The sequence below is a fragment of the Macrotis lagotis genome, chromosome 4, assembly GCF_037893015.1.
Source record: "Macrotis lagotis isolate mMagLag1 chromosome 4, bilby.v1.9.chrom.fasta, whole genome shotgun sequence".
Taxonomy (NCBI): Eukaryota; Metazoa; Chordata; class Mammalia; order Peramelemorphia; family Peramelidae; genus Macrotis; species Macrotis lagotis.
Genome location: NC_133661.1, coordinates 145,058,503 through 145,078,030, shown reverse-complemented (window position 1 = coordinate 145,078,030; position 19,528 = coordinate 145,058,503). Strand labels below are relative to the sequence as shown.

Here is a 19,528-nt window from a genome sequence, read left to right as displayed (position 1 = left end):
AAGTGACTTGCCCAGGGTCACATAGTTTAGGTAATTTTTTATTGTCTGAGCTGGATTTGAACTCAGGTCTTGCTGACTCCAGGGCCTGCGCTCTATCCATTGTGCCACTTAACTGTCCCGAGATAGCTTTAATACATTTCCATACATAAGCATTTGATGAGTTTAGATTTTCTCATTGGGCTCCAGATTTATCTGATTTTAGTAAGTTTCTTGTATTACCTTGAGTCACAAATTTAATTTGTATTAACTTGAATTTTTACAGTTATTTTGTGTAGCTTAAGTAAGTAGAAGTAATCTTATAATTTTTTTCTAACTTCCTTTAAGTTGATTTTGACAATTCTAGTCTGCTATAAATGCTTGATTATTGGAATGGTTGTAAAGTGTTGACTTCTGGGTTTGGAATAGTTTCTGAAAGAAAGAGATCTAGCTGCATTGCAGTAACATTCACTATGCTGAATCAGGCCCTCTCTCATGATCACTTTAATAATGTCACTTAAGAGTTAAGGTTTTGTTATATTGGTGTTTTTTCCTTGCCAGACTTAGATTCAGATTTTAAAAATCCTTATATTTTTAGGTTTAAGTAGAATTCACAATTCATATTGTTCAGTTTACTCACAAAATGAGTTCTGTTATTCTCTTAGAATAGAGCACCTACCTTTCAGATTTGGAAAAGAGAAAAGGGTTTCTTCCCCCCCCCGGTTATATTCTTAGTTTATCTCTGGCTCAGATAGAACCAGACATATAGAATAGAACATAGACATCTTCCATTAGAAAGTACAGGTTGTTGTGGTATACCCTTGACAGTTATTAAAACTATAATCTGCTAATTGTTTCTCAGAACTACACACCTTTTGAAGCTTATCGTGCTAAATTTCATAGAATCTTAGGCTCTCCACCTTAGTAACTGTAGTCTAAAATCTCAATCTTTTTCATGTGAAAAAGTTACACTTTACCCAATGCATTTGGTTTTTGAAACCAAGAATAGAATTTTATTTGCATACTTATTTAAAATAATTTCTTCCTACTAGACTTATCATTTTAGTCTGTTGAGAAGTTTTAGTATTACAATTCTTACGTCCCTGTATTTATTATCACATACAAATTTGTGTCTTCCATGTATTTGATAAGCATGCCTTCAGTGCTTTCATTCAAGTCATTGATAAACTGTCCATCACAGCACCCTTGCTACTGGGGAGGCTGAAGATTTCTTGAGTTCAGGAGTTCTGAACTTGAGTATGCTAAATTCCTTGATGGTTTTTATATCAGTATGGAGGATGAGGGAGGTGATTGAAGTTGCCAAGGGCTGGTGAAACTGCACAGGTTGGAAAGAGGTGTCAGAGTAAGAACTAAAGGAAATACCAACTGTTCAAAGGGCCTGTTAGATCTGTGAATTTGTTGAAAATTGATCAATATTTTAGTAAATTGTTGAAAGTTCTTGTTTTTCATACATTAAAAGTTTTGTTTATTTAAAAATATTTTAAATAATATTTCCTTTAATGAATGCTGACCAAAAGTTTCTAACTTATTGTGAATTATGGCCTTATTTTAGTCCAGAGAGAATTTTTATATTCCTTTATTGTGTGTTTTATGTAATAAATGCATACATGACTTTGAGAAAATGAAACAACAAATGTTGTTCGTTAATTCATTTTAAATGTGCTCAACTACTAACTCTTAGAAAGGAGTTATATAACTGAAAGCTTTCCCAGGATGACTTAAAATGAAATAGATTCAATCATATTAAAATTAAGTAAAAGAAGTACAATTAGTGTAACTGTACCTATTTTCCTACTATTATATTCAAAATAAAGCTGAAAAATTGATTCTAGAGAAATTAAATTCCTGATTGACTTCTCATCATATATTACCAAGAATCAAGATTTAATCAGGATTAACAATCACTTCTCAAATCCCTCAGCACTATTAATGGTAAGTTGGACTGGATCATGTGAGGAAGGGAATCATGTATAGTAAAATTGTTAAGTTAAGGCTATGATGGCCCTTAATAGCTTACAGATATATTTGTTTTTTCCTTGAATCAATAAGTTATCATTATAGCTTTTTGAACTAAGATATTGGTTGTGGAATAGTGAGAAAGGAGTGGATGGAAAAAATATTGAAGAGGTTGAAATGGCAAGATTTGGCTATTGATTTTATATGTGGAGTAAGAAAAAGTTAGGAATTGAGTGATACTAAGAGCTTGGGAACTTGGAAAAAATGAAAATATTTTATTACCCTTGACAGACAGAAATAGGGAAATTTGAAGATGGTTGGATTTTGGGGAAAAGAATAAGCTCTATTTTGAATTATTTTCAGATGGTAATGAAACATCCAGTTTGAAACTTCTAATAGGTGACAATGCAAAACTGGAGCTGAGGACAGTGCTGCATAAATATAGATCTAGGAGTTGTCTATATTGATTAAGCCCATGAGAGCTTTAAAGGTCATTGACAATATATACATATATACATATATATGTATATATATACATATATATGTATATATATATATATATATATATATATATATAATAGATAGGAGGAGAACCCAGAAGAGATGAGTGTCATGAAAGTATAGAAAGGAGAGAGGATGATTGATGGTTAATTATGTCAGATGCTGCAGAGTGTTCAAGGATAGAAGATTAAAATAAAGTCCATTGAATTTATAAGAGATCATTGGTCACTTTGGAGAGGATTTTTCATTTGAATGAGGAATATGGAAACCAGATTACTGTCACTTAAGAAATACATAAAAGAAAAGAAAGTAGAAATAATAAGTGTAGACATCTTTTGCTAGGATTTTGGTTGAGATAGGAAAAGAAATGGAGGAGAAGGTCTAGAGAAGGATTTTTTTTTTTAAAGGATGGGTAAAATTTTAGTATGATTGTGGATAGTAAGAAAAGGAACAAATAAGAAAGGGAGACACTCAAAATGAAGAAGGAAAGAAAGAATATTGAGGGAACAGTCTACGAAAGAACATTAAAAAGAATGGAGTCATGGGTACATGCGGGGGGGGGGGGGGCTGAGAGTGGCATTAACAGATGTAGGAGGAGAGGGTAGAGAACTTTAGTCATTTTTGAGATGAAGATAAGGGAGAAGAGGGAGTTTGTGAACTGGTTTTTTGTTGTTGTTGTTGTTGTTTAGGATTTTGCAAGGCAAATGGGATTAAGTGGCTTGCCCAAGGCCACACAGCTAGGCAATTATTAAGTGTCTGAGCCCGGATTTGAACCCAGGTAGTCCTGACTCCAGGGCCAGTGCTTTATCCACTGCACCACCTAGCCACCCCTGTGAATTGTTTTTAACTAATATATGCTTCCTGACAAATTTCATTATTGTAGCTTGTGTTCTCAGATCAGTAAAGAAATCCATTAACTTAAAGGACTTTGAACTTGTGTAATAAGATATTCTTTACATGTATATGTAGATTGTTTTTTTTTTTTGGTTTTTGCAAGGCAATGGTATTAAGTGACTTGCCCAAGGTCACACAGCTAGGTAATTATTAAATGTCTGAGGCTGAATTTGAACTGAGATCCTTCTGACTCCAGGGCTGGTACTCTAACCACTGTGTCACCTAGCTGTCCCTAGATTTTTAGAGGAGATATTTTTGCATTTATTTAATTCTCTTGTTAGAAGCTATGATGCTACTGAAGACTGTATCATCATTAAACCAGTATCAGATATTTTTTTAAAAGCCATAGTAAAATGTTATACTATATTATTTCAGTGAATATTTAACTCTTAATTTTTACCTCTTAATTTTTTCTTTTTTTAAAGGTGAAATAGTTGTAAATGAAGTCAATTTTGTGAGGAAGTGCATTGCAACAGACACAAGTCAGTATGATCTGTGGGGAAAGCTGATATGCAGTAATTTCAAAATCTCATTTATTACAGATGATCCAATGCCATTTCAGGTTTGTTTCTTTTAAAATGTTTGTCTGTTTAATGTCTCTTGATCATATGAGATATTATTGTATAAATTTAGAGTTCAAAGGAAAATCTAACACATTTGTTACTTTAACACATATCAATTATAGAATTTATAAGATGAATTCAGAATAGAGTATAAAGAAAATATTTGTAGGTGTAGAGAAAATATGGCATATTCTTCTGTGGATTAGTACCCCTTTAGAATTTATTCTACTTTTTTTGAGGATTGGAAGATAGTACTTGGGTTTTTATCTTAGATTATAAATTTTTTCTCTTCTAATTCTAAAAATATTTAACTTTCACATAATTAAAACTTTATTAAAATTGTAAAGCAGAAGATCATAATTTAACACAAATAAGTTCTAAATATGTTTACATGTATACTTTGTAATGGAGTTTTTATTAATTTTTTTAGTTATAAAATAATTGAAAATATAATATCAACTTATTAGAAACCAATTTATATGTGTTATATTTTAAATTGTTTTATTAATATTCTTTTATTTATTATATATTAATATAATATTATTATTTATTAATATTCCTAGTAACTCCTATGCAGGAAGTTACTGCTTCTCTTTTGAAACCCCCCTTTAGGCACAGTCAAGCAGAACAAATGAATACCTTTGTCATGTCTGAAAATGCACATCTAATACTACATCTGTTGTCTACCACCTCTATCAGAAAGCAAGAGGCATACTTCTCTAATGTTGGTTTTTAGAAAAGACTTAAGCCATTAAAGTCAGAGTTTAAACTCCAGACTAACTAGAAAATCCATCAAGGAAAGTTTTTTTTTTAATTGACTTTTTCTTCAATGTCTGTGTTTAACTGTGGTTATTTTATTATTTCCATTTCTTAGTAATATTAAAAAACAAAAAACTTGTTTATCAATGAAATATTTGAATATAGATAGCCAATATAAAGTGAAATGGTATATGCATGTATATATACATATATTAATAAGTACTACTTGTATTTGCCAGTATATTATATATTATTATAGGATTTAAGGGATTCTCTTTTTGTGTGTATGTATGTGTAGTTGATTTAGTTTACATGCCTTTAATGTTTAGTGATAGTAGCATATTCCTTATCAGTCTGATTGAATGAAAAATAAGTTATTGAGAAAATGTCAGTGCTAGCAATTTTTTTTACCACCTACACTCTTTAATATGAAATTTACATTTGTATCCAAATACTCTTAGCTTTTGCAATTTTTTGGCATGAAAAGAGGTTCAATTTTCTCTTTTGGTTTAAAATTTCTCCTTACTATTAGATTCCCTAGATGAGCATTTATAGTGTATAGCAATCTGTTCAAGACTAGAATTCTTGTGTCTTTTTTATATTCTTGAGCTTAACATAGTGCATAGCACAGAGCAAGCATTTAAATAAATACGTTTTCATTCCATATGGTCATCTTATGTTGAAAAATCCTTGCTTTGAGCATTGTGTTAGGGCAATGCCTGCATGACACATTTATTCTTTTCCTCTGACACTGTATTTTATTCTGACTTCATCCTTAACCCTAGCCTTTGGTATATGGATGGATCAACCCAAATCTTTAACAAGTTAGGAGAAAATTTTATAAATTGCCCTATTGACAATAATGTAAATTCTTCATAAATGAGTAAATATAATACAGCTTACCAAAAGATATTAAAAAACTGAATAAACTATCAATTCTTGAATAAACTTTTTTTCATTTTAATTGTTTTCCAATTATATACAATAATAATATATACCCATCATATTTTGCAAGGCTCTGAATTCTGCAATTCCCCCGCACACACACAGAAGACTGTCTGATAGTCTCTACATTGTTTTCATGCCATACATTGATGTAAATTGAATGTTTTAAGAGTAAACATACACACACACACACACACACACACACACACACACACACCCAGAAGATGGGAAAGAAACCTCAAGAATAGAGAGAGAGGAAAAAAAATTTACTTCAGTCTGTGTTCAGATTTCAATGGCTCTGTCTCTGGGGTGAGTTGCTTTCTTTCTCATAAGTCCACCAGAGAAGTTGCTTAAATATTTTCCCCTCAGTTGCTATTACTGACCGTACCTCCACTCTATTCCTCCCCACTCACATTTATTTTATTCTCTCTCTCTCCTTTCATCCTGGCCCTGTCCAAAAGTGTGTTGCATCTGAGTACCCTCTCCCTTGATCTTCCCTCTGTTCTATCATTTATTCCCCCCTTCCCTCCCCACATTCCCCCTCATCCCATCCCTTTCCTCCCATCCTTTTCCAGGGCAAGACAGATTTCCTCACCCTATTAAGGGTGTGTGTCATTTCCTCCCTGAGCCATTTCTGATGAGAAGGCTCGCTCATTGAATAAACTTTTTACTCCTAAAAGATAATTTTCCACAATTTAATATGAGTTATTGTAAATGACATTGAAAAGAGAGTCAAAGATTTTCTTTGAAAGAAGAAAAATTTTGATGGTGGAACTAAATGCTTTCTACCTCTGTCTGAAGGTATAAGTATTTATTTGCAAAGTGAATTAGATTCTCAAGTTCACTTTAAATATGATTATAGCTTCATAGAAAGATATCCCTAGAATATAGCATATAAACATGATTGCCTTCCCCAGACTTTCAGCATCTAGGTGGTGCAATGGATAAAATGTCAGGCCTTGAGTCAGGAATCCAGGGTTCAAATCTAGCCTCAACCACTTTGTAGCTATGTGACTAGGGGCAGATCACTTAGCCCTGTTTGTCTTCTGTGAAATAAGCTGGAGAAGGAAGTGTCGAATCACTTTGCCAAGAAAACCCCAAAATGGGATCTTGAAGGAGTTGTATAAGCTTAAAACAACTGTTCAAGTAACAGTTGCTCTTCACCACTTTACACACACACACACACACACACACACTCAGGTTGCGTATTGATCTCCTGCCCATCCCCAGCTCATATATGTTCAATTGTACCTGATTAAATCCACATGAAACCTGATGGGGCTAGAATTTATCCTACTCTTGTACTATCATAATAATGTTATAGGTTCATCTGCCTCCTGTACCTTGGACTTGGCCACACATTTAAAATTTTTTCTTATTTTTAAAAAAGCCATAAAAATACTTTCTTCAGAATTTAAAATATAGGTATATAATTCAGTTTGGTTGAAAACTTTTTAAGCATAAATACTGATTTTTTTTTTTAATTTCAGAAATTTCATTATACAAACCTTCTGCTTGGTGAACATGATGTCCCTTTAACGTGTATTGAGCAAATTGTAACAGGTATGTACATATTTTTAGTAAACTTTTTAAAAATTGATTTTTGCTTAAGAATTAGAATATTGATTCAAGAGTCTAAAGTTACATGAATTAGACTTAAATTAACTTTATGCTTTTGATAAGTAAGAAGTCAACAGAGTTTACAAGATTGATTCTGAGTAACAAGGTTAAAAGAATTAATTTGAAGCTGTTACATTTCAGCAACATGTTGTATAGGAGAAGTGTGCTTGACTTTGGGACCAAAATGCTTGGTTTCAAATCTTCATTCATAGGCTATTCATGTGACCTTGATTTTTCTCTTTGAAATTTTTTGAGCTTGTATTTCCTTTTCTATAAAATATTGATAATATGGGGCAGCTAGGTGGCATGGTGAATAGAGTATGACCCTGGAGTCAGGAGGACATGAGTTCAAATCCAGCCTCAGACACTTAATAATTACCTTGCTGTGTGTGACCTTGGGCAAGTCATTTAACCCCATTACCTTAAATAAAATTTAAAAAAATATTGATAATATTTTCATTCTCCATTTCCCAAGGTTGCTTCATAAACCTGAGGGCATTAATCCTTGGGGTTGGCAAATTAGGACCCCTAGACCACACCCAACCCATTCATTTATAGTTTATAGAACAGGTGGCAAGCTATATTTGTTCCATGGGTTCTTGTTTGCTGACCCCTACAGTTTGTGAATGAGTCAGGCCCTTAAAAGTAAATGAATAATTATTGTAGCATGGATATAACTTTTATATTTTCTTGACTGTGCCTATTATTTTTTTAGTTAATAAATTTTGAATTTAACAGTTTATCTGTATAGCAATGCATTTTTTAGTAGTTTAATTTAAAAAACATTTATCTAGTTGCACATAGTTAAGCCCCAGCCTCCCTAAATAGGCTCAAACAGGTGAAAAACAGGAAAGTCTGAATTATTTACTGCTCAAATTATGGCAATTTCAATATTTTATTAAAACATGCTTTATTGATAGATCATGGAGATTATGCATTTAGAAACATTTTGACAGTGTTCTTTCTTTAAAAATCTTCTTTCATTTCAGTAAATGACAACAAAAGGAAACAGAAGATCCTTGGCCCCAACCAGAAACTCAAATTTAATCCAACAGAGCTAATTATTTATTGTAAAGATTTCAGAATTGTTCGCTTTCGTTTTGATGAAGCAGGTCCTGAAAGTGCCAAAAAGGTAATATATCATTCAATTTTAGGGTAGTATTTTCTTGAAAGATTTGCATTAAATTTTATGGAGTAGCTCTTACTTGTTATGATGTAAGAATAGCGTACCAGCTTAAATAATTTTGCCCAGTATCACCTAATAACTACATAATTCACAGTGCCTTGTTCATAATAAACATATAATGTTTTGTTTTGAATAGTTAGAAACCACAAATATATTATCTGTTTTTGCCTTGAGCTTGGCTCTGCATAGGCCCTACTGAATTAGGCAATACCAGCAAGAGTCATTCATAGACTTAGGTTAGAGCTCATGAATGTGATATTCTCTTGCATCCCGGGGAATGTTAGTGAGGGAATTTTGGGGAGGCGACCCAATATTTTGGATGCTGACAGAACCAAGTCAGGAGTCTTCCTTGTCCGATATTGACTGTCTGGGGCTGTCTCTGGAAATGCACTAAATGTCAGCAGAGTGTGAGGAGTTTCTATTTAGTATTATACCTCTTCCTTGCTACATGTCTCCTCTACCTTCCCTTCCCTCACCCCAACCTCATTAATGGAGTACATATGATCCTTCTGTCTTCTGTTTTCTGGTTACGTGGAGCAGCAATATGTAATGATTAGTTACTTCAGTCAGCAAGCTTTTATCAAGTTCTTAGCATATACCAGACACTTGTTAGGAACTGGTAATACAAAGACAAAAAGAAATAATCTGTACTCCTAAGGAAAGAATAATTACGAGATAGTTTAATGTTAGGTTGGAAGAGAAGATATCAGTAGTTAAAGGTGGTATTAAGTAATACTATGTTAGAAGGTAGTGCTTCAGCTCTATCTTGAAGGAAGGGAGGGAATTCTATAGTATAGACATGAAAAAAGGAGTACTTGGCATCTAATGTTAGCCATCACAAGAGACATAGAGATGGGACATGGAATGTTCTCTCTAAAGAACTCCTATTATTTAGTTTAATCCAGAGGATTAAACCATGTTCACTCTTTCTCCTTTCCTCTCCCTCCCAAGAGAAAAATGTGAATTAAGTACTTTTTTCTTTTTATATGAAACCTAATAATGTCTTTAATAAGGGACTTTGAGAGTACCATGTTCTATTTTCAGGTTTTATAAAATAAGATGGAAACAAATGAAAAATAGAACCCATTCAGTGAAAATTAGTGAAATTAGTTAAAAAGATTATTAAAATAGTGCTGTTTAAGAAAACTGTGAAGTCAATGGGGCTTTGAGATTGAAGAAAAAAGAAAGAACCAAGATAATGGAGCATCAGGAAGAAACTGAGGATCTTAGCTCCCTGCCATTATTTCTCTACAAAGATATAGGTAACATACCAGACCAAGTGCTGAGTGGGATATCCAAGAAAAAAATTTCAGTAATTTTTTCCTCCCTGCATAGGAGATAGACTGTCTATAGACACTGGGGACAAGGTATAGTATGGAGCATTCCAGAACAGTATTTTAAAGAGATTGTACACCAGAAGCTCTAGGGGGTAGGGTGAAGGAACAATTGGTGACTGTTGCCTACTACTCAGTTCTGTGTCATATCTCAAGGGGTGCCTAGGGAAGGAATGGGAAATGTGCTTAGGAGTGGTAATCCAGAGTGAGGAGTAGATGTGGGCCCTAGACTGAGTTTTTAACAAGGAGCAAGTTCAGAAGCAACCAGCAGTTGTGACTCACCCTAGGAGTAGAGTAGATCTCAGTTCCAGCCACCAGCCCTGTCTGAAGCCTACTGCTGGTGAATCTAGCAGTAGTCTACTGGAGCTCCAACCAGGAACAAACTTAAAACTCTTGTTTAGTTTCAAAACCAGGCCAGAAACTTGCAGAGTTCATATTGCAGGGTAGGGACCACATTGTTCTGGATTACACTACTTTAGTAGTACTGAAAGTTTGCAGATTTCCCCAGCTGGAACTGCCCTGAGATCTTGGAATAACATAATACTCAGTACCTTCAGGGAAACAGCAGTAGGACACAAACTCAGCTCAGACATTACCTCTAGAAGAGGGTAAAGCCTGGCCTTAACAGAAAGTTTGAATCAGGAAATAGGCTGTAATAATGAGCAAATAAAAAAAAAAATCCCACCATTAAGAGCTATTATAGTGACAAGGATACTTATGATCATAGTCCCAGAAAAAAGAAAAACCATCTCCAGTATATATTTACAAGCAAAACCTCAGTGAAAAACACAATTTAGACATAAGTTCAGCTATTGTATGAGACGATGCAAGATTTCTTTTTAAAGAATTAAAAATGCTTTTAAAAAACCAAAGGAAAGCACCAAAGTGTGCTTTACCACCAAAGGGGGTTAAAATGGGAAAAGAAATGAGAGCTATGAAAGAAAGAATTGAAAAAAAAAAGAAAGAAATCAGCCGTTTGGAACAAGAAATACAATCTCTCAACCAAGAAGCAAACTACTTGAAAAGTATAATGGATCATGTAGGATATCTAGTGACTGCATACTACAGTAACAGATATTAAAATAAATGAAGGGGCAAGTAGTTGGAACAGAGGATAAAGCACCATTTCTGAGTCAAGAGGACCTGATTTGATATCCAACCTCAGACATTTAATACTTATTAGCTCTTTGACTTTGGACAAGTCACTTAACCCTATTGTTTTGCAAAAATGAAGCCAAAAGTCAGAATAAAAATTGAAGAGAATGTAAATAATCTCAGCAAAAACCTCTGGAAAACATATTGAAGAGAAATAATTTAACAATCACTGTACATTGCCTCCAAAAGAGCAGAGATATCATATTTTAAGAAATGAAAAATTATTTTATTTTTATGCTCAGATTTCTTAAAACTAGAGAGGCAAAGTGAAAATAGAAAGAATCCACCAGTTACTCCTTTCAATTCAATTCATTAAACATTAAGTACCTGCTAGGTACAGAGCACTATATGAAGCTGTGTGGATAAAAATAAGAAAAAAGACAGATAGAGATGAAAAAAAGAGTACTTGGCATCTATGTTAGCCATCACAAGAGACATAGAGATGGGACATGGGAACATATAAAAGGAAGCTGAATAGTGGAAAGGAGATAGTTGCTCTCTGGAGTTAAAACCAAGCAAAGCAACTCCTGGAAAGTTCTGATTTGAGTTCTCTAATAAAGGAAGAGTTTAATTGTTCCACCCTCCAACCCTCCCAGAGGCAGCTGAAGAAGTTGAGCAGGTATTGAGTATCAAAAACTGAAATAGTTTGCAAGGTTATAAGATTTCAGGTGATTGGTTTTTCCTGAGGGAAGCTAAATGTTCTGTGGGATAGAAACTAAGCAGAGTTGTTAATGAAAAATTGAGAATTTCTACTGAAAGAAACCCCAAAATGAAAACTACCAGGAACATTATAGTCAAGATTCAGATCTTTACTGTAAGCAATCAAAAAAACAATTCAGGTTCAGAGTAGTCACATTTGAGGTCACATAGTATTTAGTAGTCATCATCCTAAAGGAAGGAGCTTGGAATATTGTGTATCAGAAGGCAAAAAATGGAGACTTGTAATGAAAAATCATAAAACAGCAAAACTAAGTATACAGGAAGAAAAGTATAGTATAATGCTGCAAGGAACTCTGAAAAAAACACCCAAAGCTTTTTTTTTTAGGTTTTTGCAAGCAAATGGGGTTAAGTGGCTTGTCCAAAGCCACACAGCTAGGTAATCATTAAGTGTCTGAGACTGGATTTGAACCCAGGTACTCCTGACTCCAGGGCCCGTGCTTTATCAACTGTACCACTTAGCCACCCCCAGCTTTTTTCTTAATTACATAAACCATATTTTGTTAATGGAAATCAAAAATAGGCTATGTTGAAGTTATTGAGAAGTAAGATAATGCAAAATGTGATTTTTTGCAAATTACAAAATGATTCCAGGTCACATTTAATATCAATAATAATTCAATTAAGGTAAAATATATTAGTTTAAGGTATTTAACATATCATTTCATTTTGATACTTACCTGGGACAGAATGCTTTTATGTTTCTGATTTTTAAAAATTAACTTGAGACTAACTGAATCCTGAAGAATTGTGGATCACAGAACAAAATTATAGAGACAAATTTGATTTTAAAAAAAGAAACCAAACTACCAGTATTAAAAATGAAAATAATGAATTCATAATTAATAGGTAAAAATAATTATTAGAAATTGTTTTGCCCAATTACATGTCAAAAAAGCTGACAATATAAATGGATGAATATTATTAAAAATAATAAAGGTCCAGATTATCAGAAGAAATAGAAACCTAATCTAACCAGTATAAATTAAATAAGGCATAAAAAATTTTCACACTGATAAAAATCAGTGCAGTTAAATTTAAGAGAAAGCAGGTAAGTGGAGGAAAAAATTTGGCAGCAAATCTATTATAATTGAGCCTGGAGTCAGGAAGATTGGAGATCATATCTAGTTTCAGATACCTACTAGTTGTGTGAGCTTGGGAAATTCAGTTAATTTATTTGCCTTAATTTCCTTAACTATAAAAAAAGCTATATTCCTACTTCAAGGATTGTTGTGAGGATCAAATGTTAGAATATTTGTAAAAATTCCTAGTGCAATTCCTGGCACATAGTGGAGGTTGTCCTTCCTGCTTGAAAATGACTAAAATGGTATAACTGAGCTGGAGTCAAGTTACATTGTGTCTACCTAAGAGCTCATGAGACCGATTCCAACTTGGAAGGCTCTTCCCAGATCTCCACAATAGACCATATGAACATTTGGGATAAAGGTATCTCCATATTTGTGCATCTCATGTTTCTTTTGAGCCACTGCAATCCTGCTTTGTTCATAGAGCATAGCCCCTTTTTGATGTGGGCACACCATGCGGGGTGGTCCTGTACCACGTCTCCCATGTCTCACAGTCAATTCCAAAGTTCTTCAGAGAGACTTTGAAGTTGCCCTTTTATTGCTGTTTCTGATCACCACGTGAGCACTTGCCTTGTGAGAGCTCTATAAAATAATCTTTTAGCCATACTTAAGGTTGGCATCTGAGCCACATTAGCCAGGCATCAGAATTGTGCCCTCTTAAGTAGAGTTTGAAGACTTAGAGGTTCAGCTCAAGAAAGACCTCAATGTCTAGTAACTTATCTTGCTAGGTAATCTTAAGAATTTCCCAAGACAATTCAAATGGAAGCAATTTAGTTTCTTGGCATGGTGCTGGTATAGTATCCAGGTTTCATGGGCATGCAACAATGAGGTCAGCACAGTGGTTCTGTAGATCTTCAATTGGGTAGGCAGCCTAATACTACTTTTCTTTCTCACACTTTTCCTTTGGAGCTTCCTAAATACTGAGCTAGCTCTGGCAGTGTGTGTGTTAGCCTCAGCATCTGTGTGTACATCCTGAAAAATAAACTGCCAAGGTAAGTGAAATTATCCACAGCATTCAAAATCTCTCAATTTGTTACAGCCAATGTTTCCATGTATGGATGCTGCAGTGCTGGCTCATAGAGAACCTTTGTATTCTTGGTGTTTTTTGTCAGGCCAAAATTAGCATAAGCAACAGAAAACTGATCCATATTCTATTGCATCTCAGCCTCAGAGACTGCATTGAGTACATAATCATCTGTGAACAAAAAGTTGAATATCAACTCCCTCTACTTTAGTCTTGACTTATAGCCTTTTCAAGTGAAATAATTTACTGTCAGTGTGGTAACTGACCTTGATACAATTTTCATCCTTCTTGAAGGCATCTGACAGAATCTAAAAAGCATTTGAGCAAGCACACAGCCCTGCTTCACTTTGGGGAAACATGAGAGCATTGTCAATTATCCAGAACTCATGCAAGCATGCCATCATGAAATGACATACAACACTGATGAATGTCTCTGGGCAACCAAATTTTGTCATGATCTTCCATATGAAAATATGATGAGAATGATGATGATTTAGGGAACTGATTCAAAACTATAAGAATAAGAACCATTCCCCAGCGAATAAATGGTCAAAGGATATGAACAGACATTTTGCAAAGGAAGAAGTTGAGCCTATCAGTAGTCATATTTTTTAAAATGTTCTGAAACCTTAAGGATGTTCAACCTGGGGCAGTCTTGGGTATTGAATTGTTGGGGGGGGGGGTTGGGTGAGGCAACCCAGAAGAGCTAAATTTTTAGACACCCCTGCTCTAATCAAAAAAATGCAAATACAAACATTCTGAGTGTATCCCTCATATTTCTTTGACAAATGCTGAAGAGGTACAATAGGTACATTAATACATATTTGGTGGAGTTACAGACTAGTCCAGTCATCCTGGGAAGAAATTTACAACTATTCCCAAAAGCTAGTGCATACCCTTTGACTTAGCCATATCACTACTGGATCTATACCTCAAACAATATAGTAGCTCTTTTTATAATGACAGAAAATTGGAAATTAAAGCCCATAATTTTGGGAAGAATGGAACAAATTATATGTGTGATTATTATAGCATACTACTGTACTATGAGAAATGAGGGGAAGGTTAACAGAAAAAAACAGAAGATGCGTGTGTGTGAACCAGTGCAGAATGAAGTGAGCAAAACCAGAAATAAAATTTATGTAGTAAAAATAGTATTTTAAAGAAAGATTTAGAATCTCTGATAGATACCATAACCAATTATAGGACTCATAATCATGCCTTCTACCTACCTCAGGTAGAGTTAATGGATTCAGATTTGGATTTTTTTTTGGACAATGGTCAGTGTGAGAGAGAATTTATAAGTATATGCCTAAAAGATTTAAGACCATAAACACAGAATTCCTTCTATGTATTTAGAAAATCCAGTGATATTTAAAAAAGTGTAATTTTTGAAAATAAGCAGTCTTGGAAGACCTTTATAAAGAAAATGAATATTGAGCAGAAATTTGGAGATATAATTTGGGAAAAATAAATAGGAAGAAATTTTCAGCAAAGTGTACAACAAGAAAAATGATTTGAAAGTGAAGAAGAGTAAAGCAGATAGAGAAGGCATCATGTATTTATTCTGTATACAAACAAGACTGTTCTAATGTGTAGTTACATAAATCCTGTTCTTAAATAGTTTTTAAAAGGGAATCATTTGGTAGTGAAACTTTGAATCTAAAGTTAGGTGGTTTGACTTATGGTAAAGCCAATTGGAAGGATTATAAGGGGAATATCATGGTCAAAATGACTTTTCAAGTTGAACAATAGAATGAAAAAAGAAAGAAAGATTTTTATGGATTCAGGGCAGCTGCTAATAGAATTGCTATATTCTGGCCTCATACACTTAATAATCACCTAGCTGTGTGACCTTGGGCAAGTCACTTATCCCTGCCTCAAATAAAAATTTAAAAAAAAAGAATTGCTATGGCAATACAATTATAAAATATTATGGCCTGAGGATGATAATCTGTGGTCATTAATAGGGAGAAAGATTAAAGTACTGTGAATGTTTTAGAGAAAAAAGGAAGCAAGGCTTCTAGCAAATTGAAGTCAATTGAGGGATGGAGATGATGTCAAGGTACAGATCTAGTAAATGAATAATGATAATTATGATAACTAAGGGCAATTAAGATAAATATCCTTTTGGCAGTGAGAAATAAGAGGCATTGAGGGAGAAGACAATGCTTAGAGATTGAGGTTTAGAAAGAAATACAGTAATTCCTAGCACATCTTATTTTTAATTTGCTGTTTTAAAATTAGGAAATGAGTAAAATGAATTGTAATTTTTCACAAATTATTTACATGTATATAGCATATGCATAATAAACATTGTCATTATTATGTCTGAATATGTTGCTCTCATTTTTAGCAACGTAAATTAAGTCACTAATATTTCTGCCTTTGTTTTCTAAGGTAAAATGTCCTGAAGATAATTGCCTAAATTCAATTTACCTATGAATTCTTGTTTTATACTACTGAAGATTTTTAGATAACTTAAAAATGTACAACACCACAAGATCTTTAGCCTCCAAAACATTTTACCAGACTAAAGAAAATTGTCTTGCTTTGTTCACTGCTAAAATAATTAAATTCTACCTCTCCATTACATTTTAGATTAGATTGACTTCCTTAGTTTTTTCTAGAAAGTTTTCTTTCTGTTCATAGCTTGGGAAGCAGGATAGTGTAGAGTAGTAGTGTCATATTTAAATAAAATTGGATCCCTGAAGGTAGAAAGCTGTAAATTAACATTATCTTGTTACATTTTATTTTTATTTATTTTCTTAAACATTTCTTAATTGTATCTTAATCTGGTTCAGCAACACTTGGTTCAGAAACTATAGTGTTAGATTTTAAAGAAATCATTTTCAAGTCAAGACACTGAAGACCTTGCCAAGTCTCCTAATCTCTCTCAGTCATAATTTCTTCATCTATAAAATCGATGGCAATACTCATCTTATTGCCCTCATGGTTAATGTGAGATCCAGGTATGATAATAATATGTAAAATATCTTTGTATACCAGAAGTGGCAGCTATGCTGGACTATTTATTGTATCTCTTCTTACAGTTTTTTTTCTCTTTGGTCTTAATTTCAGCACAAAAAAACATAGAGAAATATCTTTTTGTCCAACAAATCACTTTAAAAAAACTTGTTTATTGATGTATCATGTTCTAAGGTCATTCTGTATTTCTCTGTTTATTCCCTTTAAAAGAGTCATCCCTTAACAGCAAAGAATAAAAAAAGAGTAAGTGAAACCAATCAGGTCATTGAAAAATTCTCTTGTTACCTGCAGAATCTATAGTGTCTACACCCATGGAAGAAGACAGCTAGAGCAGAGCATTGCCTTTTTAATCTCCCTTTTGGTGGGGGGGGCAATATCCTCATGTTCATACTTTCTTCAAATGAACTTCTTGGCACTACTTTGTATTTTTCATTTCCCTGTAGGTCTTTTTGATCATTGAATTTATTTTGTAGATCTGGTGAGCATCTGTTATTGTTAATTTATTTTTTAGTTGTGTTTGACACTTTATGATCCCGTTTGAAGTTTTTTTGGGCAAAGATAATGGAGTATTTTTGTCATTTACTTCTCCAGCTCATTGTATACATAAAGAAACTGAGGTAAACAAGGTTAAGTGACTTATTCAAGGTCATACAACTAGTATCTGAGACCAGATTTGAACTCAAGGACAGATAGGTCTTGACTCCAGGCCCAGTATTCTATCTGTTGCATCACCTACCTAGCTGCTCTTTAAAAATCTGAACTGTATATAAAACTTGATACATTCATGTTTAATAATAACCTGCCAATAATGTTTTGAGAGACAAACATTTTCATTCCTAAAAAAAAAACCCTAAAAAATGCTTTGGAACATTGATGATTTTTACCAGTACTGTACATTTAACAGTGCTAATTATCTTAAATGAAAGTTCTAAGTACAGAATTTTTCCTAGGTGTGCCTTGCGATAGCTCATTATTCTCAGCCAACAGATCTGCAGCTACTCTTTGCATTTGAATACGTTGGGGAAAAGTATCACAATCCGGGTAAATATGAACATATTTAATATTATTACTTTCATTTCACATTATATAATTTTATTACTAGGTTTTCATGAAGATAATTCCAAAATGCAGAAGATTCAAAGGAGATATATATATATAGATATATATATATATAGATATATATGTATATATGTATATACAGTAGAAACAGGTGCAAATGCTTTCTATTAGGAGAATTGGAAATTGTCAAATTCTCATAAAAATTAGGTCAAAACCAACTTTAAATGCAGTAATCACTTCAAATGTTTATCATAGGTCAGTCTGACATACTATGATGAAAGAGATTCCTTTTAGATTAAAAAAACATGTTTTAATGAAATTGGTAGCTTGTTATGTATATGTATCTTGGGTTGGGAAGAAAATAAAGGATAGTTAAAAAGTATATAATCTTTGAAGTGACAAACAAAAGCTTATGTAAAATTCTTTAGTGAAAACATCTTCAATTTTTTAAAGCACTAAATTTTTATTTCTGATAATCATAATGAGGGTTTGGGAAGAATGTATGTCTGTAGGAATTAACATAGGACAGCTATTGTCTACCTAGGTAAATATTGTAGAAATTGAAACAGTTCTGAGAAAACATCTCACAAGTCAACAGTGATACTAGATAACACAGTATATCTGTATAGTTCTTCAGACACTGTATTTGTATAAATTTAATTTTTATAAAAATTGGGGAATACCTTGAATCAGAAAAATCTTTGTTTGCTAGAAACTATGGATTGGCACTTTTGCCACTTACATCCTGTTAGGAGGAAAAAAGTGATTACTGTCAAACCGCAAATATTTATCAAAGGACTACCACATACTTTACAGTATAGGGAATGTAAATTTTATGTACTCTTTATTTCCATTGAATTTTCAATTGAATTATAGCAACAAGATTTAAAAATATGAAACAGAAAATAATCCAAGTGAGTATATTACAATGCTATTCCCAAAACAGAAAAGATTGATAATAACAGTTCAATAGAAATACATTTTCTCTTTAGAACTGCTTTATAAATCATGGGTAGGTCCCTTATAAGATTAAAAGATATCTATTTAATCCATAATATCCATAAAATAGGTTACACTAAGTAAAAAATTAATGTTACTAGGATTATACTGATATTTCTTAGTAATAAACCATACCTTTAGAAAGTTAGTTTTAAGATTCTGGATAGAGGCAATCATTTGGTTGAAGAAAGGGTAGAAGAACATCCACTTTTCTTGAATATAGGATTGCATCTAAGCATAATTTTGAAATAAATAAATTTTGCTTTTGGCATCTCTTCACTTGATAGTTTTCATCTTCCTTATTGATCAGTGATTTCATGTCACTTGAGTTATCTGACTTTGGTGTACCACCCAATATTTTCCCTTTCTATACTTCCATACATTAGACTGAGGTCTAAAAAACTCACCCCCCCACCCCCCCCACCCCTGCATAACAGCATCTGTGGCAATGAGTGGCTCTTTTGGAAAGAGGAGAAGGACATAATGAGTTCTTCTATGGATCTTTATATCTGAGTTGTTTGTAAACTTGTTTAATCAGGTGATAAATTGTATGATACAGACTAAATATTGGACTTCAGCAGAGAAATCAGTGAAAACTAGATAAGTCAAACATTTGTAAAATAATTTATAAACTTTGTAAAATTAAATGAATTAAATGAACAAATTATATATAATATTAATATATTATAATAAATTAATAAAATTAAAAAGTTAAAATTAAATAAAATTTGTAAAATAAATTTAAA

At 33.1% G+C, this 19,528-nt stretch overlaps 1 protein-coding gene across 1 annotated transcript in view; it reads left to right on the top strand.

The window, feature by feature from the left end:
- MTMR10 (myotubularin related protein 10) overlaps positions 1-19,528 on the top strand; it is a 64,140-nt gene that overhangs the window by 15,150 nt on the left and 29,462 nt on the right. The window contains exons 3-6 of the mRNA XM_074234265.1: positions 3,774-3,910; positions 7,106-7,178; positions 8,225-8,367; positions 17,675-17,765. Of these exons, the coding sequence (XP_074090366.1) occupies positions 3,774-3,910; positions 7,106-7,178; positions 8,225-8,367; positions 17,675-17,765 (444 nt within the window). The remainder of the gene's footprint in view (positions 1-3,773; positions 3,911-7,105; positions 7,179-8,224; positions 8,368-17,674; positions 17,766-19,528) is intronic.